The sequence below is a fragment of the Falco cherrug genome, chromosome 4 (genome assembly GCF_023634085.1).
Source record: "Falco cherrug isolate bFalChe1 chromosome 4, bFalChe1.pri, whole genome shotgun sequence".
NCBI classification, from domain to species: Eukaryota; Metazoa; Chordata; class Aves; order Falconiformes; family Falconidae; genus Falco; species Falco cherrug.
The window spans coordinates 35,517,911-35,544,982 of record NC_073700.1 but is presented as its reverse complement, the minus strand read 5'-3'; the positions used below and the strand labels follow the sequence as shown (position 1 = coordinate 35,544,982).

Sequence of the window (27,072 nt, the reverse complement as noted above, 5' to 3'; positions counted from 1 at the left end):
CTCCACTTAACAGTTCTATTAAGTGAGACTATGCAGTAAGACCACAAAGAGTCAGGAGCAGCTCCTCCACCTCTTTACTTTTGTCCATAAAGCTGTGAGATGACAGAACAATCCAATTAAGTTGCAGATTATTTCTTAACACTATTGTGTAAGATTCTAAAGTAAAGTTCAAAGCACTCTAGTGAAGCTGCAAAAGTAACTTGCTCATCAGACTTGTAGTTCCTGGATAATTACCATCTTCAGCAAGCTGGAAAACAAGGCTATTAGAACTCAGAATTCACTTGTTAACTTTATTGCACAGTAACACACTGTATGACATTATTCACACCAATTCCAACATTTCAAAGTTAGACTAAAACTCAAGAGAAACACCTTTCTTTCACCTGCTGCATTTACACTCCTTTCTCTATTTTTCTCTTTAGGCTGATAAACAGTAGTTTCCTTCTAAAATAAACCCTAAACTTTATGTTGTATGAAGAGCAGTAAGAGATAAGTGTGTCTGCTAACAGCTGAATTGCAAATATTTGAAAAACCCTCATTCTCCAGAAGAGCAGTTTGTGGATTTATAGCATTTGTTTTGTCTTCACTAAATCCTGAATTTTAGCTCTCTGCTCTACCTGAATAATTAAACTTAATGTGGCACAGGAAGTTAAGGATTCTGGGACAGTTTGGGTTGGGTTTTTTTTTTTTTTTTCAGGTCTTCAGACAAGGACAAGAGTTATGCTTGCTTGAAAATTTTATTGACACAACTGTTTGGTCCCAACACACGAAACAGCGCTTGAGCCACAAAAGAAAGTATCCAAACAAAGTAGACAGCTAAGAAAAGAATTTTCTCTTCTCCGTCCCATTCCAAGAAAAAGACAGTGCATAAATTCAGGGCTTCAGTGACATTTTTTTTTTTTTTGAACAGACATGAACCTGAAGTAGTACATTTAATTGTTAAATTAAAGAATTTCATGGTTGTAATGCTCTTAAATCTGTAAGTCACATCATTCATTTAACCCTTTGGATAAAAAAATATATTGCAATTCAATTAGGTATTTTGTTACACTATGAACACAACTTCTCAAAAGTATTATTCTATTACTTTCAAACAGCAATTTAATCAGAATCACACATGAATCCAGAAAAAGATAGGCTGACCTCCATAAATGGTATAACCACCACACTCACTTTGACAAATACCATATCTCCCCCTGAAGCAAAAAAAATCTGGTTTTCTTTAGTACTCAGATGACTTGTAGCTGCATTTCATGAAAACATAATTTCAGGTTGGTCTTCTCCATTGCATGCTCTTCTGAAACAAAGATCTAGACTGATCAGTGTTAACCTTAAACTGAAGGTGAAAGCAGATGTTCTTGCATTTAACTCATTAAAAGCATTCCAAGAAAGCTTACTCTAAATTTCTTTCTATAGCAGTATGTCTGTAAAGGTTTACTAAGGACTCAAAATACTGTGCCATAATGCTCAGAAAAACTTCCAAGTGTTTCTCTGTATTCAAAATGGCTATAAATTCGCTACTGATAATACTTGCTTAAATTTAAAAGATTTTATAACAAAATCTGACTAGTAAAATTCTGTCTATAGCCATTGTTCAGTGGCATTTCCTGTTACTGGCTGAGAAATTAGAGCCCGCGTTTCATCTCTTGTACATTACAATAGAATCCACCTAAAAAAATACTCAGTTGGCCAGTGGAAAACCTCTAGTATAGGTTCTTTCAATACTACAAGCAATTTGTTTGCTGCCTGGCAAATACAACCCATTGTAAATGCCATGGTTACCCAGGATGGGTATAAAGTTTCATACACTGGACATACATTTCTGGTAACTAGAGTTAAGGTCACCCACTGACTTAACCTCTCCTCCAAAGCCAGCCCTTTCGAAAGCCAACACAAGATGCCACAAATTGAAAAAAAGCTTCCAACACTAGGAGTAAGTTTCAGAATAAAAACAAGACACAGCTAAAAGACAGCACATCAAACCATAAGCTTCCCATTTACTGAACATGCTTAAAAATAGCAAACAAGGTTAAGCAGAAGAACCTTGGCATTTCCACGTGTAGTTTGACCTTTACTTACAGGTGGAAATAGCATCAATACCTTCCAGCCAAACCATTTCAATAAGACCTGCTCTATTATCTGTAATTTATGCATTAAATGCATATTTCAGAAATATCAGAATCTTCCTAACTTAATTTCTAGACACAATAAAAATCTGTGTGTCTGTATCTTGAACTCATGACACCAAGACAGTCTTTTCCTTAACCAAAGCCATGCCAGACTGCAACTAAATATAAAAGGGAAGCTTAAAGCATCAATGTCCTAGAAAGCTCCTAAATGGAACGGAAAGCTACAGAACACATTTAAAACAAGTTTTACAAAAAATCCACATAATCTTCCACAAACATCTTTAGACAAAAGAATTTCCAATGCAGTTACAAGTCATCGGAAAGGTCAGAGAACAAGTTGCTCCTCTGGAGGACAATCAACTTCCTCACTGTTGTCATTTCAGGTCAGCAAGTTAAAGTTTCTCAACAGGCTTTTGAAAGACAGATCATGCATTTTATTAATACTGTCTGAAACAATACCAGTAAGCAACAGCCTATAGAATACAATATGCTACATGTATGATTACACCACCGAGGCTTAAAGAAAATAAAATCTGTTCCATTTTAGTTGAATTGATATTTTGCTTTTACTGAACACATTTATGAAAAACTGTAAAATTTAAGAATAATTTAACGAATGCCAGAATTTTTTTCAAAATAATAGAAAAAAATCTGCTCTGCTAACAGCTGTGTTCAGTGTAAAAGGAACAAAATCTTCACAGAACACATTAAATACAAATTAACTCCTGTAGGCCTTTCATTAAAATACATAAGGGCTAGCAAATAGCTTTACTTTGTGCAGAGTCCATATGTATTTGTCTTTCACACTATAAAGAAAGAGTTAAAGCTTGGTTACAGGTGCAAGTGAGAAGTTTGCTGCCAATTTCACCTTGTTTTTGTGTTGCTTTTTGGCTGGGCTGTCCATTGCTTCCTTGTTTAGTTGGGTTTCAGAGGACTGACAAGGAGGCACTGAAGCATTCTCTGTGGTGTTGGGCACCACAGAACCAGAGATCAATTTTTCTTGAGCTGTAGTAACAATTCTTTGTTTTTCTTCTTCTGTTAAAATCATTATCTCTAAAATAAATAAGACAACTCCAATTTATTGATGCTCTATTCTTGAAAAATAAATACTATTTCTCTGGTAATAGGCAATAAAATATTTTAAAAGAACTTGTTAGCCTTCTTTGAAGCGAGAAGCATGTTCACGCCTGCAGCTGATGTGATGCTTGCTTCTGGTTCTGTCCGCATCATGTACTATTTTGAAGGTTTAATTTAGTTCCCACATATTAAATCTCTCAGTGCTCAGAAAAGCACTGCGAAACTTCTGTTGTGAAAAGGTCCCACAGGCTGGCAAAACAGCTTTATTGGTGGATAAAGGTCCCTATAAAATTCACCCCAAAGAATGACAATAGGGTACTTGCAGTCAGTACTCAAGAGCTTCTGATGGATGCCACCTGCATTTCCCACACATCCCATTGTGCAATTTAAATACATTTGTATGTCTTTAAATGGAACTTTATACTATCAACCATTTGTTTGATGCTTTCTTTTCCAAATTGTATGAATTATTTTCTGTAAGTAGTAGAACACAGGCAAGCAAACTCTTACCAGAGAGAGGTGCAGGGCGTTCTTCAAACTGAATGAGGTCTGCAGACTCAAGAACTACTGGATCAGGTCTCAGTTGTGGGGATGGCAGGCAGGAAGGAACTGGCTCGCAAAGGAGGTCAACAGGAGATGTGTTTGTGAGGCAAAGAAGTTCTTGCTCAGTTTGATTAGAAACTACAAAAATAAGGGAACATCTTTCAAAGTACCTGTAAGCTGTGCAGATGTCAGTATTTCAGAACTAGTAAATGTAAAGTCTTCAGGTGTGATTCTGAAGATTTGAAAGCTATGCTGTATTTGAAATACTAGTATCAAACGAATTTAATACTAAACTAACCTCAGATTCACCCAAAAATTACTTTGCTGGATCAAGAACATCTAACTAATTACAATACAGCAAACAAAGCAACAGGATATTAAACCTACCCCTTGCCTGAGGAAATATACCCCTATACTAAAATCCAGCATTTGCCAAACTTGAGTAATAGAAGAGCAGCTGAGGAAGGCAAGTCCCACAGGAACAGTCTTTAACAGAAGGGCCTGTTACCAGACAACTTCCCCCACAGACATACCAATATCCTATCAACTATTTATATACCATCTAACACATTTACAGGTGAAAATTAAGCTGAAAGTTTCAAAATGAAGTGACAAGCCTAGACTTCTGAAATAGTAACTCAAGAATCATTTCACATGTTCTCCAACCTGCAGGTAGTAAATGAAATTGGAGAGCACAGCAAGACACAAACTATGAGGTCACCATTTCCCCAGTTACTTTGATTTGCAGATTTATACTAACAAGACTGCCATTATTATTTGTAAATAAGTTAAATAAGTAACAACACAACCAACATAATGCCACAAAGGAGCACTACATTCCTATCAAAATACAGAAGACATTCCTAGCAGAAGCTGCTGCTGACCGTCTTTTCTCATTAGCTTTATGCTTGTAGACTTCAATCTCCACATAAATCCATGGGAAAGAGTACAGTACTTTTAACAGCTATATATGTATGCTGACAGCTGAGAACAGATGCCCTTGTGAAGAGGACATGTATCTAACTATAAACTTTGGGAGAGGTTCAACAGCTTTCAAGCTATAAAGCATTTCTACAGAGGTTCGGATTGAGTAACTCACACAGCTTTCCCCCATGCTGCTCTGATTACTCTGCTTATTTCCCCCAAGATAGATTTCTTATATAAATTGCTTTTGCATTACCGTTGCTAGGTGTTCCTAGACTTAGTTCCATTGATGAAGTGGATCCTGGGGTCTCCATAATATGTCCGTTATTGTCAGCAAGTTGATTTCCATGATCATCCACATGATCAGCAGGGGGAAAACTAGGTGAACTAAAACGAGCTACAAAAAGGCAAGTTTGGTTTGTTTACTCAAGTTACTTCTTTGAGAAAAAAAAAAAACAAAGATACAGCTCAAAATTGAAATGGCTTACTTTTCATATCATTCTTTAGTACCACAATTCTCTTATGGCCATGCCCTTTAATCCAGACCACCTAAAGAAGAAAAAAAAGCAAAATTAAACATCGGCATATACTAAGCTCAAAACCAGGCTCACTGCCTTTCATCTAGCCTTGCACTGGTGTTATTTCTAAAAGTAAACTAAAAAATGTTGTTAATTTGTACTACACTACCCATGTAAAAGCTTTGTCTCAAAATAATTGATGCCAAAGTCAAACCACAGGGCTAGAAAGTATACTAACTATATATTAACAAACCTGTGTTTAAACATGAGTTGTAAAATTCCGTTTTGTCACACTCTAGAATGATTAATTTAAAGGAAAGCTTATAGCCACAAACTAGGTCACAAAATTATCCATACAATGACAAGATGCCACAGGAAGATTCAGTTATGTGGCAATTCTCACAAGGTCCCACAACTCTTCACTCTTAAAACCAACAGTCTACCCTGATCAAAATGAAGCTTCAGTGCTGTACAGTCTTTCATTCAGTCACGACAGAAATCAGTTATTGCACTTGATAAAGATGCCAAGGATGTTTGTGGCCTCAACAGGAAGTTCTTAAGCAAAGTTTGAACAAAACATGTAAAAAAATACTTTTCTTTAAATCTTTTAACACCATCCAGATTTCTCAGAAACTATTAAAAACACTACTGGCATAAGCCTCCTTTGAGAAGGTAATTATTCTAGTAATTCACAGCAATTAACAGAAGCTGCAGTTGTGTAGCTATTTTTAATCCATGCAGAAGTCTCAGTTTAATTGTGCAAAACAGAATTCTTCACACCTGTGGAATTGCTCCCAAGAGCTCTTCTAAATTATTGCATCCATATGCTTTAGGTTGCAGCACTTCTCCTGTGTATTTGCTATATGCTACTGGGAACTCATAAAGAAAGATCTGCTGATAGTGGTAAGTGTGAAGCAAGGACCTTACATTCTTCGCAAACATATACAGATTTGTAAGCTTCACATACTCTTCTGCTGTACCATTGGTAAAAACCTATTGGAAAAAAAGAAAGGAAAATAATAGGGTGCATACTTCCATATCCTCTACTTCACAATGTCTTTTCAAAGTATTAAACATACCAGAAAGGATAAAGCTTACATACCTCAACCAAGTAAGGGAGACTCTTGAGGAGTTCAGTTAAGGTCATAAATCCATATTCACATGGATTAAGTGAAGTACTATGGATTGATTCATAATGTTGTTTAAGCTGTTCAACAGAGAGAAAGGATGTTCCATCCCAGGACATCAACAAGACTAGCAACTGGGCAGTCAGAGTCCGCAGAGATTTTCTATTTATCAGCTGAATTTGCTTGCCAGACTCTGTGTCAACCACCTAGAAAAATGAATTGCAAATGAAGTTAGGAACCACGAAGAGATTAATATTTACAAATAAACTGTGTAGCTGGGGTTTGAGCACAGCTGCATCTGGTATTATATACTGGCATCTGATACTCCCCTAGCCAAAAGCACACAGGACAAAGCAGCTTATTGCATGGAAAAATTTACCTTAAACACACAAAAGCTGTGTAGCAGTTTCTGTCCACACAGTAGACATGACTTTACTCTTTGTTCCAAGCCAGCTGGACCTGACTGAGGCCCAGCCTGAATACCAGCTGCTAAATTAACAGATTTAGAGCAACTAAACTAGTATGTCCACGTAGATGTAACCTTTCTTTTCCACTTACATAAGACCATCTACATAGTTACATTGACAGTCAAAGCCTTAAACCATAGATTAAAAGTTAGGAATATAAAACATTAGGAGACTGATAACTACTACAGTTACCAGAAAATTATTGCTTTTACACAGTTAAAATCAGGTAGGAAAAAATTCTGTATTGTTAAAGTCCTACAATACCATTTTTTACTTATTTACTAAGCAAACATGAGTTTTCCCAAAGAAAGTTGAAACAGAACGGAATAACAAGGAGAATATCATAGGAACACAGGAGTTAGATTTAAAATCCCTTTGGAATTGCCCCCACAACAAAATACTGTTTCTAGAGTACAGTATTAAGGAAACTGAGACCTGTAATTTGAGACACAAAATTCTTTAACACATTACATACCTCTTGGAGGGATAAACTACAAAGATAAAAGATTACCTTTACAACATGGCAAAGTTTTTGCATTAAAGCTGTAACTGAGCTAACATCATAGTCATGAAGACGCAGTGTGTATCCAAACGTTTTACTGTACTCTGTCAGTAAATCAGTCATCATTAGACAGTTGTCTTTCTGAGACCGCAGCAGCTTAACAAACTGGGCAGCAACTGCTTTGACTTGTTCCACCTCTGTGAGTGTAAGAATTTTCTCCTCCCCACATTCTAACACCTACAAAACAGAAATTATCCTTTGTTAAAGTGATTTACCTAGTCTGGATAATAAAAAGTATTATCTGTACTACAATTCAGTGCTTGCAGGCAGTCATTTGAGATAGCTGAGCCTTGCTACATAGCAAGATATCTATACAGCAAGAAAAAGTATGCCATTTCTGAAATACAGTAGACAACTGGTTATTAACCTTTTTTAAAGCAAGTTAACACAACTTTAATGAAACTTAGCTCAATTTTGATGCACTAAATTCTGTAAGTGTAATACAATTTAGAAAACTTGAATTTGTTATCAGACTTAACCTGAATGTGCTAAAAATCTTAAGATCCTTTCACCAAAATAGTGTATCAGACTTTCTTAAATAGCTGTCTTGCACCGTGTGCCATTTCTAGGTCGCACTGAAGTTAGAGAAATATAACCACTGGCTGAAACAGTTGTACAGATCTCAGAGAAATGTTTTAGTATAACTTAGGATTTTAGAACTTACAAGTAAGACATCTGGTATGGCTTCAAAGAGTTCAAGCAGTTTTGTAAAACCATAGTAAGCAAGTTTGCACTGACGACCAAAGTGATGGTGATAAGAAGGAATAAATTTATTGAATGGCATTCGAAAATGGGGTTGATGGCGCAGTAAGTCTACTACCTCTTTAGAAAATTGTTTGGTTCTTTCAATTTCTTCTTGTGTACGTTCTAAAATTCAAGAATAAAGCAAGAGCTATGTAACCAACACTTATAAAATGCAACAGAACATAAGAAAACACAATGATTGATTTTCAGCTTTATCACCTATCATGTGAAGTCACTATTTCTACCACTGAAGACCTTTAATAACTGGACAAAGATGTCTGTATTTTTGCTGTGTGGAAACAACCCACTAATTACTCCACAGAAAGTTTAACTACATGCAGAAGTAATAACTTTATGGGTTTTGCCACCTGCTTTCCTGTCTGTTCCATTGTAAATGTTCCTAGAATGACACATTCTTTATTTGCTAGAAGTTCATAACAGTTATGAAGATAGAAACACAACTATCAGAAAATCTAAGTCACCCTTATATACATGAGTTAGCACAGTTTTAATATAGTCAAAGAACAATTTCTTTGGCAACAGTAAAAATATGTACATGGACATACCTCGTTTGGGAATACAAATTACCATTTCATTGTCTTGCTGGGACAGACAGATGGTCGTATCTGGAATTTCTGATATAATATCAGCGAGTTCACACACACCATACTCAGTCACATCCCAGTCCTTCGAAAAACACCTGAAAGTTATAGAACATTTTAAAACAGAAGTATTAATACATGCTGTGCATGCAAAAGAATTTGTAAGTTTAAAGAGTTTGTAAGTTTAAACAACAAGTCTCAAGCCCTAACAAAAAACCCACATCATTTTATATAGGCAATAATGAGTATGTGAAACAAAGGGGAAAATATTCCTAATTCAAGTTATCTACCTGTTCTAACCAGAAAAATAAGATACACTGATGGTTCACGTAACACTGGAATAAAGAGATGATATGTCAACTAGTAGATGCCTCAAACTAATTGGGGCAAGTGACAATATAAAGTAATATTTTTCAAGTTCAGGTTTAAATTACATATTCTTAGATCACTTGTTATACAGCTCCATATAGTTACACTTTCAGTCTGTATTTGCTTAATAGTCATGGACATATGCTCTTCTTAAGATTAGGTCTCAAGAGAAGGTAGAGACCATATCCTGGAAAACCATATTAAGATTCACAATACCATGTAACATATTAAAAGGCATTTTACTGCCACCCTGCCCCCTGACAGGAACCTCTTGAAGCAACAACACTCCACATATATTCTTATTCAACAAATGGCCAGAGCTGACTACAATGGAGATGTACATTTAGAAGATGTGGAAAAAACCAATCTGTTTTTGCCAATAGTGTAAGTAGAAGCATGCATTCCAAAAAAGGAGCTCTTGCTGCATGCAGCACAATAGCACATGTAGCATGAAAAATGCTATGGTTTCCTCAAAGCACATTAAGTACTACTTTCTATCTTTGTATTAAGGAAAACATCATTCTTTGTTCTCAAAAAAACCTAAACAGCTTTTTTTTTTTTTTTTAACCATGCTAGAATAGAATGTTCTTCCTGGCAATAAGACAGGTATTACTTCTTATTTTAGCCCCATTGCTAGATCCAGTTAAAGAAGAGTATCTATTAACAATCAATCATTTTTTCACTTCATCAAATTTTATGTATCCCTCTGAAGAAAGTCTAACACTAGATCTTCTCTATTGTTCATGTTAGTGTGCCATGACCTGCTTGCTTAAATCCAACCTTTCAGTCATGGCTTCAAAGAGAACCAATAAAATACAATAACCTATTCCGAACTCCAATAAAGTTAATGGACCTAGTACTAAAGGAAGCAGTAAAGTCTGCCAGACAGCTTTTAATTTTTGTTTTCATTAGAAGTTTGAACTTCCACATCACAACAAATAGGCAATATAGTTGCCACAGTTTTGTATTAAGATTGAAAGCGCTGACTGTCTTGCACTAGGTTTTAAAACCACTGTTGATAGACATGGCCTGCATAGTCGTTCTTGTATCATTAAAGTTCACTTACCAGTGATAAGCCTGTAAGAATTCCCTCACAATAACCTGTTTACTGGCCTGGGATTTCAGAAGCTTCAGTAAGTCTTGAGTGAAGCGCTTAACTTGAGCTCTGTGTGTTAGCGTTAACAAGCGTTTGGAACCCATACCGAGAATCTGAAAGAAAATTTTATTTGATCATTCACATTCTCAGTAAATTTTTACAAGATATTTAGAAGCCAGTTCTACTACAGGTAGGCTAGAAATAAAGGATGTAATAGAGAGTAATAGAGACAGCATTTGGAAAGGCAGCCTCATAAAGCCATATATTGTGTACTAAGGCATATGTCATCAAGAAATTAAGAAATGCTTCCTCCATGAGTACTACTCAAACTGTTGCACATTTGTATTAGTTATCTTAAAATTCTACAACCAACTGGTGTTCAAAGTAGTAAGGTGTATGTGACCATAGTGGAATTATTTGTAACATAAGGCCACACAATTTGTTTCACACAGAAATCCTTCAAGTCACAGGCTATGCATTACAGCCTAACTTAAAAGCACTCAGCATTTGCTGTGCTCTTATGATAAACACCACAATCAAAACCAATCAGTAGCTACAGGCTAAAAGCAGCTTCAAACTATTTAATCTAAGCCTCTGGAATAAAGAGTTCATTTCCCCAGTTGTTTTAGAAGGGTGGGGACAAAAATAAGCCAGAAACAACATGTCAAAAAAAAAAGACCACAATTGCATTTCAAGATTCAGTTAACCATCTCTTTCAAGGTGGACTATGTAACTGCATAGCATCTGTTACACAATACCAACCAGTAATTCAGATAGTTGAAGATACAATTCCCCATGTTAAAAGGAACGGTGCCATATAACTCACTTGCAGTACATGAGGCACTGCTTCTAGCAGCTCCATTAATTTAGAATACCCATAGTCAGACACACGGCATTGCTTTGCGAAGTGATGATGGTATGTTGGGATGAATTTACTGACAGGTATGACGCAGGACGGTTGGCTTTTAAGTAGATCTATCACTTCTCTACTGAACTGAATAAGTTGTGGATTACCTACAGGGCTCTTAGAACGTAGAAGCCAAGGATCTAAAAGGGAAAAAAAATAATCGTATTACTGAACCTTTCACTAATACTCTCCTAGTAAGCACTGCACTTTATTTATGACACAGGCTAGAGCACCGGAGAAAAAAACCCGAACAACAAACAAATGAACATTCAAGCTAAAAGTTTATCTTTATAAAAAGTTTAATAATTATATTCAATTTATTTATGCTCCTCTTAATTTTTTAGTGGAAAGACTAATTCAGAGAAGAAATTTTTAAATAGAAATATTTACCTGTAGTAGGAGGTGGTGGTTTGTTATGTATCCATTTAATAACTTTAATGCCATTTTGGGCAGTGGCAATGTTAACTCCAGGAACACAGGTAATTAGATGTTCTAAAGGAACACCACCCTGGCCTTCTGGCACCATTTCAAGATCATTGAACTCTGACATATAACAATCAGGAAAACTTTGGAAGAAAAAAAGCTTCCATTATACACTAAAATACCACTATAACAATTGTCCTAAAAATACCATTATTTTGACACACTTCCTGAGCAAAAGGCTTTAACAAGCTTATAATACATTATAGAAGTCTTCATTACACAGACATTTTAAATAAGTATGTGTTATTTTTTTTGCTTAACAAGAATTCAAAGAGTAGTAACTTCATAAGGCACTTACTTGCTATAAAAGATACCACCTTACATAAGAACTGGTGGTTTTATACAACAGGTAGTTTCAGAGCATTACAAGAGCCACCAATAAAGTTTTAAATCTTTAACCTATCATCCCATACACTAAAAGCCTAAATTAAAATACTTTACCTTAGTAAAGGCACAGTACCCTCATGTGTCTGTAGAAGACTGTGAACCTGGGGAGCGAATGTCTTCAGAGACAAAACCACAAAAGGAATTCTATAAGAATCTGGATCAAACTCATGCTCACTGTAAAAAACAAGAGGTTCAAGTTTGTATGCTCATCCTACACATAGCTTAAGCATAGTATGCTTTTACTCACATACACATCCATAGTAAACATTATGCATACAATATACTGCTACTAGCTGACAATACCACTATATACAGCCACAAGCAACTTCCATCTTTTCTTCTTCACAAAAACTAATACAGCTACAGCAAATTTCCAGGAGAGAAAAGCAACATTTGTAAGGCCAGATTTTTACCATTATTAGATTAAATTTTTCAAATTAAGTTTTAGCAGCACATACCAGACAGATGACAGCAATCATCTAATAACTGCTCTAGTAGCATAACCTGGTTGCTATTGAATAAGCCAAAAAACTTTGTCTATAGCTTCAGGAAATCTTCAACCCAGTATGAATCACTTAGTAAATGTAACTGGAGGGCAAAGAAGAATGATCAGTTCCAGCTATAATTACATAATAAAATTCAGGCTATTAGAAATCTCTAGTGTGTATAATCTTCCTATATAACCAGAGGAAGGCGGTGTACCTTTCAGTTTCTGGTTAAGGGGTATTCGATCTTGGTGGCTGTGCTAGAATACAGTAATCTTACCTGAACAGACTGAGAACTGCCTAGAAAACTCACTGTACCATCTCTCTATTTTCTGCCTGAATTACCCTTGTAAATATATAAACAGTGACTGGAGCATGCTGTATGAACATGTCTAACTCAACTTTAATAAACCTGTAAGCGTTAAGTGCTGTTCAAATTTTTTGTGAGATTTTATAGTATTTTATACACAGCTTACATAAAGTCTTTATTCAGGCAATGCTGCTTACAAACAGGCTCGTGATATTCCAGCTCTTCAAATATTATAGGACTACAGTTTGCTGATGAACCATCATGTGACTGTGAAGATCCCAATGGACTTTGCCGGGCTTGGCTGCTGGGTAAGAGGCACACCAGCCGCCCACTTCCTTGGTCACGGATTGCCACGGTATCTGTTAGTTTATATAAGTCTGATACAACTAACTTACGCCCAAATCTAAAAGGAAAATATTAAAATAAATACACATTACAAACACAGAGAATGCAATAACCTGCATTTTTCATTTACGAAGCAGTAATATGCTAGAAATTACTCTATGCAAAATGTTAAGTTAACTAAACTATTCATCCCCATTTAGAAAAATTAAGTAAAATACTGAAAGTATAACCTTCTAAGAAAGGCCACTATCCCAGTCATTGCCTCTGGACAGATAATATGCTGCAACATCTAACAAGAAACCTGTAACACTCCATTCTGTTACTCTCTATAACTCACTAAACAAACACATGAGCAGATTCTTTTTTGAAGTACTGGAAGAAAAAAAAAAAATCACAACTGAACTTACTTTTTCTCATAGATTTCTGTGAATTTGAACATAGGCAGACAACAAGCAGGTGCATCCTGCAGAATGGACATAGTTTCTGAGCTATAAAAGAAGTTTTGTAACATTAGCACAAAATTAATTTGTTAGTATTAAGTCCCCAGGCCAGACTGGTGAGATACTTACAGACGCAGTTTATGAACTATAAATATCACAGGAAAAATTGCATTCCCTTCCATCTTAGCACTACAAAAAGTTGAAACTTCAGATCATGGCAGTACAAGTAGTAACATTTCTGCTAACTTAACAGGTAACATCTCTGAAAGAGTTACATCTTTCATATGTGGTAAGATTTCAAGTATCTATAAAATGCAACATTAAAGCTGCAGCATTAGAAGTTACCAGCCCGGTCATTACATTAAGAACTTTCAACAGGCATAACCTAAAATGCAAGATTGTAATAAAGTTGTAACTTATACAATGGCTTGAGCCATTATATAGCTGTGCAGCACTTGGGCTTTCTGTAAAATAAAAATAAATGAAGACAACTTTCTTCCTAATGCTTTCTTTCAGTAAGAAAAAGATTGAAACAGAAAATACTTGTATTCTCCCCAGCATCAGCACTGTAGTTCTGTCATCTTCCATATAGAAGATGTAGACCCAAGTAACAACAACAGCCTTTAAAATGTGTATCCCATATTCTAAAGAGATGCACTTTCTTGGAGGAAAGAAGAAATAAATATGCCAAGCATAATCTTAACTCAGCTGCACAAACTAAGTTATTAAAGTATATCAGTATTATGAAAGAGTACTGGTGAAACTATACAACAGATGTACTCAGATGAAACTTAAAATATAAGCAGTGTAAAAATGCTAAACTGAAAGCTAGCTAGGCTGTATTATTTCACACATTTACTTTACCTCCCTATCACTCCTTTGCTTAGTATTTTAAAATCACCTCTCAGCTACTAAACACATGCTAGAACAATTAAGAAGACACAGCACTTCGTACCTGAGTAGAGCGAGTGATTTACTAGCAGCTCCCGTTGCTAATGAGACCTGGATCCTTTTACTGCCAATTTTGTATCTGTGAAGACTGCTGACAGCACTGATAGCTTCTTGCAGATTTTCCATCTGAACTGTAGCCTTCAACTGGTAGTCTGTATGAGGGCTGAGCTCTACACTTTTTACCTAAAACAAAGAACAGATCTTACATATTTATCACAAATCATTAACCCAAGGCAAGCCAACACGAAAGTAGCACAGTCTTGCTTTGGCCACGAGCTGAACGTAACGCCAAAGGGAACCAAGTAAGATGGACCACAGCCAATAGGACAGTGCAAACAAGAACCAAGTGCAATGAGCCTTAGACAAGTCAAGGCCATGATATTTGACACAAGCATCATCTTCCCATGTAGAAGATTATGCCAGAAGAACGTAATCTACACGTCAGGCAAACAGAGCCACTGCAGAAGTGACTTCTTGCATAGTTGCTTTTCACCAATTCACACTCTCCATATCTGGTTTTGATCACTTAGGATTCAAAACAGAAACTCAGTTTTCACTGTGATTTTTAAGCTGACATTAAGAATTCAGCTTTACAGCTTAAAAAGGTTATGCAGCTAAAGCCTGAGTCTCTTCTCTGCATGACTAATGAGCCACTTACTAAGAACGTTATATACAGAACTTCAGAATACCCGATCTACGAAGACCACATACAAATGAACCTATTACAAGTAACAATCTGGCCTTTTTAAAGGAAACACCACCTCCTTTTAACAAAGTTTAAGTCATATTTGGATAAGCGTTCCATTCCTAATCACTCAAAGCTAGACCACATATGTGTCCATAAGTAATAAACCAGAAGTTCTGAAAAAACAGATCTAATAAAGGTATTTTAGCCTTTACCTTGCCATGTCTTGAGAAAACTTCTTGTAAATTTTGCTGCAACTCTTTTCTGGACAATCTGTAATCTATATTGCTGATATGAATGTCTGCACCATTTGCAAAAGGATCAGGGCAGTCTATACCACTGGTATGATTTACTACATTAAACGTGAGTGGAGATGATCTGTTTGAGAGGTTTGGAGACATACTCCTGGGCAAAACAAGAAAATGTATGAGCTCAAGTAGCTATTGTACAATTCTGATATATAGACATCTCAAAATTAATCAGAAAATAGACACAGGTCACGTGCACAAACACTGCACTTTGAAAGTATTTTCCTAATATGTATGTGTGCAGGCAAAACAAGTTTCACAACAAGCAAAACATTGTGATGAGACAAGTATTTCCTATAAAAAGAAAGGAAATCATTCATATCATGTTTCAAAGTAACTCAATTTAATAATATATTTGGCACCAAGTTTCCTGCTCTCTTACTAACACATTAAACAAGTCAAACTCATTCACATGATTTCAATAATTGGCAAAGGCCAAATATTTAAATGTACAAGAACTGAATGGGCCTGGATGAATTTCTACTGAGGATATCAAAGGCACTGAAGAGAAGCAAGATGTCTGCAATACTACTTCTGCAGATTTTTCAGAAGCTTTAAAGACAAAGTTGGCAGGGAAAAACTGCCACACAACAAGTTTCTGAAGACAAGTTCACTATCTTCTATTTACATGCACCCTGTTAGCTGTTACACAGCACCATCATGGTTTCCTTTTGCCCCCACATAAATCAGCGTATCAAAGTGCTTAGCATGCACAACTCTCTATGCATCTGTCAATAATCAATGTATATACTGGTGAAATCTCACTTCACCTCCCAAGTAAGACACAGACACTTACCGAGATGACCAGCAACTCTGAGACATGAGTAAAGGACTGAGTTGTCTTGAGGCTGTCAACTTACTGAAAGCAGAGGGATAGCTGACCTGAAATACAGTTTCATCTTTGTCTTTTTTATCTACAGGGGAATTGGTAATGCTCCTGGAAGCAGAGGTGTCTTTTCTATTTACAAATATATGTAAGAAAAAGAAAAAACATTATGTTGCAGAATTCACATTAAAAAAACCGTAGCTAACATTAATGTTTGTTTTTAAACATACTTCTGACCGCTTTTACAGGATGATTCTCCCATTCCAATTTTTTTGGTTGCCAGAGACACAGGAATTGCTGCATTAGAGTTACTCTGAGGAGAGGGAATTTGCTCTCTTAAGTGTTCCTGCTGGTTTTCAACATTTTTACCCACAGTCTTCGATTCAAGGCGGCACAGCTCCTATATTAAAACAGGCCAAAGGTCAGCATTAAAACACCAGACATTCCTTTTCAGAGGTTCTCCTTGTGTCAGAAACTTAAGATAACCGACAATTTTTTCTTTAGTAACATTTTTGTTGGCACTTCAAAACCAGGAATATTTGATTTTGTGTCAGAAAATAGCAGAACGTCAACTAGTTGAAATACTTTTGCTATACTCTATATCTGCCCTAGTTTTCTTTATAACTAGGCAAAGTGGATCACTCAAGGTGTTATACTCAACACCAACACAAAAGTCAAAACTGGCCTAGGATTTGAGACTAAGTACCAGCAGTATTTCCAGATGAGAAAAAGGTGTCAGGGAGTGGGGAAAAAACCCTCAAATTTGTTGTCTGCTTTCCAAGCAGAACATCATAACTCTCATTTGGGAATGTTACTGTAAGTTATAGTTAGTCATTAAATAAGACTGACAAGTTTAAGATAAAGCTGTAACAGAAGCAATATCAGAACATGAGGAAAAGCAAGAATACTAAACTAGGTAGAACAGTACCTGTAAACTTTTAACATTTGTGGGTTTGATGATAGATCCATGAATCTGTAATCCTCTCCCAGCAGAGCCTTTGGTACCAGAAGACTGATCACTTGAGTCTTTGTTGAGGAGGCACAGCTTTGTGTTCTTGTTAATTTTTTTGGGAGACTTCACCTTTTCAGTTCCCACAAAGCTGGAGCTTTTTGTTTCATTAAGTTCTTTGTTTTTGGGAGTAAAAGACACTACAATCCTGTTACCAAAGACATCTTCATTTTCCATTCTCTTCCGAGCCCGTTCAGCACTTTCTTGATTTAAGAAACGGAGAATTGCACTGCTTCCAGAAATGCTCAGCACCTTCCCTCCACAATTGTCTGACAAACGCCTAAGTCTATTACTGACGCTTTTGCTGTCTCTGTTTGTTGGCAGATTATAAACATACAATAGTGCATGGCATGCCTGTTTAAAAGGAGCAAGATCTTAATTTGACTATGTCAGAATAGTTTCCCATTCAAAAATCAGTGTTTTTACATTGATTCTGGTGACACATGCTCTCCTCACCATTCCCAAGGGGGGTTTTTTGCAGCATTCAATTTGTTTGGAAAACTCTCATACCAGAGTAGATACTCAAATTTCAAGCTCCAATATAAAGTTTGAAGAGACTAGAGACCCTGATCAATATCTGATCCTTCTCCAGATAAACATCACCAAGATGTTTATCTTGCAACCCAAGAATCCTATACATTCACACATGCATGTGAACACATAGTTCAGGAAGTTATTTCCAAGAAAGAAAAGTCCTTGAGTGCAGTGCAACAACAACACAGAAAATCCAGAGGGAACCACCAGGAAGACAAAAAGCCCCAAAAAAACAGTAGAGCATGACTCAAAACTGTTAAGAAAGCATCACAGAGCTGTCTTAATACTCAACTAATTTCTTACCCTAACTTTCTGCCAGTGAAACAGACACATAAGATCACATTATCTGCTAAAGTATTTAGTGATAAGAACACAACCTTGCTACTTTAATTACTTCTATTTCATTCTCTCAGTCTTAAAGCAGAAAGCATACCTTCATGTGACAGTAACTGAAACTGTCAAATATGCAGCAGACATGTCTCAACACAAAAAAACCACAGATAATATTTAGCCTGCTCTCCCCCTAAACTGGCTGATGGGGAGCAGGGGGTGCAATGTCTGTTGCATTAAGAATTAAAAATCTTACCGGCATTTTTAGTGGTAACCTTGGTGGCAAGTCTGAAATAAATTCTTCAAAACAAATGAGCTCATGAGCATGATGTAAGAGTGCTTCAGAAGCTTGGTTTTTATGCACCAAAATGATTCGAAAACCATGTCGATGTCTCAGGTCACTGAGTTCCAAAGCAAAGTTTACATCCGCTGAAATAAAAAAAAAATAATAGAATTAACAAGAAAAAACATGGAGAAGACAGAATAAACAAAAAAAATCCCATATCTCACTTCAGAGTTCTATTTATCATTGAAAATCTCCAATGAACAAGCACCAACAGCTACAAGGCTTCTCAACAGACATAATTTAAATCAGCAGTTAGCATTCAGTCTTGGACAAGGGCTTCTTTTTAATAGAAACTTCTAGCAATTCATTTACAAGGCATTCAGCTAGTACCATACACTCCTGTAACAAACATTTGTTTATAGCTTTAGGGAGAAACCCAAGGCAACAGACAGCAATTAAATAGTTGACTGGCTTGAATATTTAACTGTATAGTATGCTGCTACAAGAATAAAATAACAAATGCATATTGCTCAAAGCATTCTGAAAGATCACCATAAGGAAGACCAAATGAGTTTTACTTTATTAGCTTCCTGCTGAAGCTGTCTAACTTTAGACAGCTTTTATATGCACGCCTACTGACAGTCAACAACAAGACATCAGATTCCAATGCTGATTGATCTAAGCCAGGTTCTCACTTTACCGTCCCTACTTTTCCCTTGCTGCCACCGACATTATTAAGAATTCTCAAGCAATTCAGTTAAAGCCAATTCTAAACACAACTTGTGGAAAGCAAAATAGTATCATATGCAAAAGTACTATTGGAGAGAGGAACCAAATTCTGCGCTATAGAAGAGTACCACAAACACTTACTTGACACAAGAACCACAGTGGCAGGTGCAGTGTGTGTATCAGCAAATCTCCTAAGACTTTGCCTGAGTTTGTCATCAGCAGCATTCTTTGCTGTAGCATTGATGTGTGCAACAGTCACCTGTGGAAGTACATACACTCTACAGAAAAGCTTGAATGTGAACTATCCTTGCTTAAAGTGTTTTTTATTTAACACAATACAATCTTTCACATGCACTCTATTTAGATAAATTAATGCACACATGCATGAAATACAACATGCATGGATCTGAAACTGTTCTAATGAGCCATGAACTTCAACCTTAGTAGGTCAGCAATGTCTTAGGGATGACTTCTGCTGTTTTGTGTTGATCACAATTTACATACCTAAAAAACATTCCATAAACCCTCATTTGAAAGAGGAGTGACAAACAGCAAATACTCACTATCAATTCATTCTACCTCATATAAGCAGATAAACTGTCAACCTGTTACCATATCTGCAATTTAGGGGGCATGAAGGGAATTTCTGATATAGAAACCTGCACAAAAAGTTAAAAAAAATAATACCAAGAAACAGAAGGTATTGACAGAAAAATAGGTAGCATCAAAAGTGCCCCAATCAATACCACTAACTTACAACTGTCCTTACCAATCAGCAAAGTATAACTTCTATTACTTTTGTTAGTGAAGTTCACAGATCACAGTCCTTTTATGTTAATTATTTAGTCAGATTTGTAGTATTACACTAGAAACATCATCACCACCACTTATTACTGGATGAAATCAAAATCCTCTGTGAACACCGAAAGAGTAATCTACAGACTGTAGTCTCAAAAACACCACATCAGGAAAGTTCAGCATTGAAGACTCCACCCATAAACCAATTACAAGCTCATGTATTGTAACACACAGAAGCTAGCAAAGCTTTAGTAAATAGGACTCGCTATTCACACACTCACAGTACACAAATTCTCAAGCAAGAACACCAAGTAGATGCTGTTTTGATACCTGGCAGTTGTTTAGCTCCTGAATAACTTCTTTATTTTCTTTGCTAATGTCACACACACAGATGAATTCTGCCTCTCTGTGACCTTTAAAAAACTTTTCACGAATCCTCTGTACAACTGCTATAGCTGAACGGCCAGTGGGAACTGAACAGTTTTCAATATCCCAGAAGACTCCAATGGGGGGCAAATTCTCCAGAACTTGGCCCGTTATTGCGACTTCCGGAGACCCTGTACAGGTTTAACACAGCTCATTTTAATCTCCAAATACCAAAAATATTAAAAACTTAGCATACTATAAGCTTTGCACATGGGAAGCTTTATGTTTTACAGAACAGCATGCCCAGGAACACAAGTTCAATCTTATTTTCTTACAGCATCTAAAAAACATCAGCCTTAAACAAAAACGTAGTCACTGTCAAGTTAGGATAAAGATGCAAGACAACTTCAGCTTTACTCTTAAACTCTCAATCAACCCAGTAATGTATTTAAAATGTTACCAAAGGCTGAAGTGTCATGTGTCATGAAAATTGCCTGCAGTTTGTCACACTAAACTTAGCAGGTGCTGTATCAGTAATGGAAGTGAAACATGAAAGTTGTTCAAATTTAGTGTGCGTTAGATAAAGAATCTAAACAAAATTGGATAAGATTATCAGTATAGTGTCAGGGATTATAGAAAATTAACACTGTATGGAACAAACAGAGAAGTATCCTACAGTTAGGAGAGTGAGGCTGAGTATTTGCTGTTACAGGCTATGAAGTGCAAATAAAGTTTCTGGTGCTTCAGCACTCTGAGTATCTATATCATTTTGAATGCACATTATATGCCCATTCCATCCCCACAAAACAACTGGTAATGTGAGTAATGACACAGAATCCTCACAGGTCAAAAACTAGCTTAAAATTAATTTTATATTCTCAGTTAACATGAAGTACAGCAGAGAAATGTCACATTTGCCTAGTTTTCCCTCTACAAGACTCACTGGAATTGAAATTTTAAGGACACTTCACTGAGGTGTTGCACCTCAAAAAGGTAAACATGGGCACAGTCTTAAAACTACCCAGTTTCTTATTCTTCCACAATTTTAAGTCTGTAACTTCCATATGAGCTCTGATTTTGTAACTGAAGCACTACTAAAGCTGTACTAAGACCAATTATTTCACACAATATTTTCCTCAAGAACACTGAGGAAAAGCTATATTGTAACTATGTTATACCTTTAGTGCATATGAAATCACAATAGACACTACAGACTAAGAAAATTGTTTTCAAAGTATGGCTGAAGAAAATTTCTTTATACACCACCAGAACAAAATAGCTTCCAAGTCCTTAGTGTTTCTTTTCCTAGCTCTTAAAATGCTGAAAATCATAATAGCAAAAAATCAAAACTCTATGAAAACAGTACAGTAAACTAGATAGTCAAAACAAGTAAATTCAAGTTTGACTCTGCAAAACAGAAACAAGGTATCTTTTTTACTGTTTAGCCTTCTGTGACTGTACAGACATTTCCAGAGAACCGTGCAATTTAAGAAAAACTCTTGATGTACAACAGTATTTAAGCAGGACATCCATTAAGTGCAAGTTTCAAACAAGTGTTTACCATATTTCTGCGGTGATTTGCCAAGGCTGCTTGCCAGCAGCAAACTCTTCTCGTTTCCTGTTCCTTTGGTTCCACAGCCATTACATATTGGGATTGGAACAGGTGTGGTCTGTGCACTTGGAGGAGGAATATTCGGCCAGATTTTAGCAGCATCAACTAGGCTGTTTCTGGTTGGCTGTTGGGATAATTTTTCAAAATACATATTCATTTAGTATACAATTTAAACACATACTATTACATGGTAGAAATTTTCTCTTCTGCCAAAATTGCAAGTTAGATGTACTCTACAAAGTTGATTAACAACAGTAGCCCTGGATGAAGGAAGCTTCTATCCTAAAGTCTTTCCTGGCAAACTTAGCTCTAGATGTCCAAATGCAAGGAAAGGTTCTATTAAACTGCACATCAAGATGTGCCATCTTTAGAAGTACAATATGTATTCTAAAAAAAAAAACCACCACAAAAAACCCACCATGTAATGTGAAATCAGCACCATTAAAGAGTACAAGGTTGAATCGCCTCCCTCCCTGCAAAAATATTAAGTCATAATTCCAAACATACTGAATTCATCGTTTATTGAAATTAAGACACTTCACTTTTCTATTGGAAACTCAGATTTTAAAGTTTAAGTAACAACATCTTGCAAAGCCAAGTATGTTATTTCACTTGAAATTCCTGTTAAAACTCAAGCAGTTTTTATCAGTTCTGAAGTGTACCAAATTAGTATTGAGGTATAAATTACAAATTTGGGAAGACTGAACTAAGACCTATCAAACCAAAACTAGAATATCCTTATAGCATCAGACATTTCACCTGGCTTCCAAACGGATCTTTATTAATCAGCTTCCCAAGGGTACATGTTAACTGTTGTTAGCCTCTCCTCACAGTCACTATGGAACACTAATTGGAGCTGTCAAAAAAGGTAACTGTCTTTCAAATCCAGTCAGAATTCTGCTTAGGTACATTACAGATCCCCTGTAAGCCAAACATTGCAACAGTCTCTTTTGTTTTCCTATAGAACTGAATGTTACCTCAGAAAAGAGATTATCTTCAAAAAGCATATAATTTGGACTGTGCATCAGCGACTAGGAAGATGCAAGCTGCAACCCACGGAAGCTGGTGTTTTGCTCTAGTAGCTTTATTTCAACATTAACCATATACCATGCCTAATAAAAGAGAAATGTGATGTGTACAAACCTTGCTCAAGCAGTCATTGCAGTAGTGAGAGCCCTTTAAACAAACTGAAGGTGTCATGTTTAGGTGCAAAGGGTTGGTGCACACACGTGATGTTAGCTCCGACTGTGCAATATGCTCATCCAAGTGGCCTGTAGCCCCACTCGTGAATTCAGCACAAGGGAAATAGCCAGAAGATGTGCAGCTCTGAAGGGCTGGAAACTGATGCAGTTTGTGCACGTTACCATGACAGGACGGGAAATGGAGTTTTCCACAACAGGGCAGATGTTGACAGGAAGATACACTGTTTTCTACACACATGCCAGGGAACTCACTTGCAATGCCTGCCAAATTGCTTCTAGCTGGAGGGTTCTTCAGTGAAGATGCAGACTGATAAGCAAATCCTGACCCTACTTGACAAGTAATTGTCCCAGTGCTTTTTGAGTCTAATATTGTGCCAGGGTGAATCAAGTTACCACCACCACCACCACAATGCATTTGTGGAGTACAGGAAGAGTCAGAGCCATGAGCACAGCAGCTTACTTTCGGGCCAGGTGAAAGCTGTATTTGCTGTTGCTGAAGAGGACGAACATCAGGAAGTGGTACTGCCGGGAACAGTTTAGAGCCAGCATTACAAGGAGACGAAGCATCCTTCAATTCTACAGCAGCTTTCTTGTTCTCCATGTAATCCTTCTGGAAAGTGATATCTCAGTTACATTCATATACATAAATACAACAACAATATAATAGTATAAACAAGCATATTTTTAGACTGTTACAATTTTGACAAGAACAGGAATTTTGAAAAGTGTTATCTTTATGATTACTGTTACCTCACTGTCTGAGCATATAAAATAGTAAAAGAAACATGCCAGTTGTATGCCAGCCTGAGATATATTGACATCATTGGATTTTGTAAATCCAGTTTTGGATTGGACAAAACCAAAAAGCTATAAACCAAGTAGCAACAGGTCTGTAAAACGGAATTTGAAAAGCAGAGCTGTTAGGCTAAGGCTGAGAGATACTCCACAATTGCAAACCAAAAAAAGATTTATTTCTTGTAAGAGCAAACATAAATGGATGCAATGGAAAGTAAAAAAACCCCACAGTTTGGAGGTACATAAGTAAACATCTTACAGTTTATTAATAATAATAATTCTAAAGTGTTTATTCAAAGTTATAGAAGTAAGCATTAAAAGACTAAGATTCTAAAAAATTAGAAATTATATTAAGCAGGTAGACTAACAGAGGACAGAGAAGTCCAAGTTTGCACCACTGTGTAAGTGCTTTTCATTCTCCAATTCAAGACAGACACATACAGACATACAGGCATAGAGAGAAATACAGGGGTTTTTTTTAAATGCCAGCACTGAAAACTAAGCAAGGCTATAAGGAATACCAGAACAGTCAAGGTCAGTAGACCTAACCTTCACACAATTCACTGAAAGTACTGGCCTACAGCTCTGGAGCAAACAAATTTTACTTTTCAAACAGAATTTAATAAATTTCCTTCTACATGGTAATGAATAATCTATTACCCAAGTTCAAAACCATTTCTCTCTACCCAATACCACATCATATGAACTGAAGATACACTCTGCCAAAAATCTGTCTGGAAATGGTTTATGTTAATTACGGCAGCTCCCTTCCTAACCCCACACACATGAGAACAGCAACACAACAGGATACATTGTTATCTGTTTTCCCCCATGTCTTTTACTGAAAGTCAGATTGAACACACATGAATGAGTGTTATTCACAGCTAGAGCTTACTTACTCAAGTCAATCATTGTGTTGTACTATTCCTATTCCTTAGCACCTTAAATATATAGAATCATATACAGTTACAGAACAGGAACATTTAAAGGAAAAACAGGAAAAATTAGACATTCATGAAGAACGGTATCCATAATTGCTGCAACTACTATATAATAATAACTCATGGAGTTCTAAATTTGCTTCCAAACTAAACTGATAAAATCTGGAAGCATGACAACTACTTCCCTACTCTACTCTTCATCCATAACTTCATAGAGCTTTCAAGAAGCTGCCTTACACCCTTTTTAAAGGGGCCAGTTGTATCATTCCAAACAAAGATGTAGAGAGTAAAACCTGTCAAGCAAAGCAGCTTGCCTGCTTTCACCAACACGGACAAGAGAGCTGTGAACACAATGGAAGACCTTAAATACCCAGGTAGGTTTTGTACTTACCACAGTACCTACTGTCTCCTCTTTCCCCCCTCCCCACTCACTCCCTTTCATCAGCAATAACACCGCAGTCAGTTCTAGCGCTCTGTAGCAGGGTATCAACCGTGCTTTTAGTAAAGCAAAGAATTACCCTTTTTGCACTGCAAGGCAAAGATTTTTCAGCGGCAGAAAAGCAATTAGAAAGTTTCCAGAGCCATGGTTTAGCATCATTCTCTTGTCGCTGAAGCCATCCAAGTGATCTATTGCAGAGGTTCTCTGTCCTGTTTCCATCCATCATACAGCCAAACAAAAAGGTTCAACATTCTTTCATCACCCCTTCCTTTCATTCTTCCCACCTGCTAAAGAGAAGAGAAAGAAAAAGAATGACACAAACAAAAAAGAAGCATGTTTTAAATAACTTTTGAGACAAGAGAAAAACCACAGTGATCTTATCAATTCCACTACTGCTAGATGACTGAACCTGCATTATTTATGTTAAATTTAATTATGCATATGGGACATGGCCTTGACTATCCCTATTTAGTACAGGAATGTTCCTTGTGACCTGCAGCACAGGTTAAGTAGTCCGAGGAAAACCCATGGCATCCACAGAGTTCCAGAAACGCATCACTACTAACATGAAATAATTCCCTGAAACTTAAGAACGCATTCTCCTAGAAAGAGAAGCCAGGAGGCCGGTTTTTAAGAACAGCTCATCAGCAAACACAAAATAGGTGCAACTGAGCACAGGTGAAAGAATTAAACTGCATATTCATTGTTTTTCCATTGGCTAACAAAACTATATATACACCTGTATTAAGCACACAGCACTTAATACTTAAACAAAGCTTTAAATTATTAAAATTTTCTACAAATACTTCTACTAATTTTCAAGCAGCCCCACAGCACACCACATCAATTCAGCTTTACAAAACCACAAAGACGCAAAACAACTTCTTTCAGGGCCAGCCACATTGTGCCAGAAAAACTACAACTAGCAATGAAGGCTTCGACTGCATGGATTAGACTACACTCCCCCAGGGGTTTTTTGCATTTAAACACATTAACCGTGGAATACATTCCATAGCATTACGTTTGCCCCAGCATTGTTTTTAACCACAAAAGCCTGATTTCCTTTTAAAGAAGAAACGTTTATCCACATGAACCTTAAGTACCCCAAAACGACGGTGTATACCATATTAAATCAATGGAGTTCCACAACTCCAGAGTACGTTACTTTGAAAAACGTCTGGTAGCACCAATTCGTTTGGGAATTAGAACGGCAAGTGAAAAAACCCAGAAGTTACACTAACTGCACACGCCCGCGCTCTGCCCCCTGCGGCTCGCAGCTCCGCGGGTGCCTCCGGCGAGGCCCGGCCCGCAGCCCGGAGGGAGCCGGCGAGGCCCTAGCCGCCCCCGCCCCCACCCCCGGCGGGCAGCCCCAGCGTGCCCCAGGCCGCTGCCGGGCGAGCGGCCGCTCCCGCCCGCGGGGCGGCGCCGGGCCGAGGCCGCCGTACGGCTCCGCCCGGGGGACGGGCTGCCCCCGCGAGGGGAGCGGGCCCTGGCCCCGGCCCCTCCCGGCCGCAGGGCCTCCCCAACTGCCGCAGAGCGGCGGAGGTAGCCCCAGGCGAGGGGCGGGCGGCGGGCCCGCCTCGGCTCTGCCCTACCCGCGCCCGCCGCGCCTCACCTGAGACGCCGCCAACGCCGCCACCCCTCACATGCCGCCACGGCCCCTCACACCCCTTTGTTGTCCTCCCTCCTCCCTCTCTGCTCCTTCTGCCGTCAAGCAACGCCGAGCACCGGAAACCAGCCGGCTGC

General features: G+C 37.4%; 1 protein-coding gene across 3 annotated transcripts; it reads right to left on the bottom strand.

Annotated features, from left to right (window-relative positions):
* Positions 1-718: 718 nt before the first annotated feature.
* Positions 719-27,072, bottom strand: MARF1 (meiosis regulator and mRNA stability factor 1). Of its 3 annotated transcripts, none has more exons than XM_055707300.1 (27): positions 26,942-27,072; positions 25,406-25,613; positions 23,093-23,758; positions 21,899-22,073; positions 20,302-20,528; positions 19,315-19,432; positions 18,415-18,587; positions 17,214-17,648; positions 16,516-16,685; positions 16,256-16,417; positions 15,367-15,556; positions 14,471-14,649; positions 13,483-13,563; positions 12,897-13,133; positions 11,990-12,109; positions 11,456-11,631; positions 10,985-11,205; positions 10,129-10,271; positions 8,658-8,791; positions 8,012-8,214; positions 7,297-7,524; positions 6,294-6,524; positions 5,972-6,184; positions 5,162-5,222; positions 4,930-5,070; positions 3,717-3,887; positions 719-3,182 (listed from the first exon to the last, which is right to left on the bottom strand). In XM_055707300.1, the coding sequence occupies exons 2-27, from the start codon at positions 25,550-25,552 to the stop codon at positions 2,950-2,952; spliced, it is 5,235 nt and encodes a 1,744-aa protein (XP_055563275.1). In that variant the 5' UTR covers positions 25,553-25,613; positions 26,942-27,072; the 3' UTR covers positions 719-2,949. The 3 variants fall into 3 exon arrangements, with proteins under 3 accessions (XP_055563275.1, XP_055563272.1, XP_055563274.1); XM_055707297.1 differs by having other exon boundaries at positions 23,093-23,761; positions 26,942-27,071; XM_055707299.1 differs by having other exon boundaries at positions 23,093-23,761; positions 25,406-25,610; positions 26,942-27,047.

Excerpts from the sequence above, each read along its gene's own strand:
- MARF1 (XM_055707297.1), bottom strand. The coding sequence starts at position 25,552 with ATGATGGATGGAAACAGGACAGAGAACCTCTGCAATAGATCACTTGGA. Across the intron at positions 12,110-12,896 it reads TGCCTGAATAAAGACTTTAT|TGAGCATGAGTTTGATCCAG; the intron begins GTAAGCTGTGTA and ends TGTTTTTTACAG. Across the intron at positions 5,071-5,161 it reads ACTAAAGAATGATATGAAAA|CTCGTTTTAGTTCACCTAGT; the intron begins GTAAGCCATTTC and ends GCCTTTTTGTAG.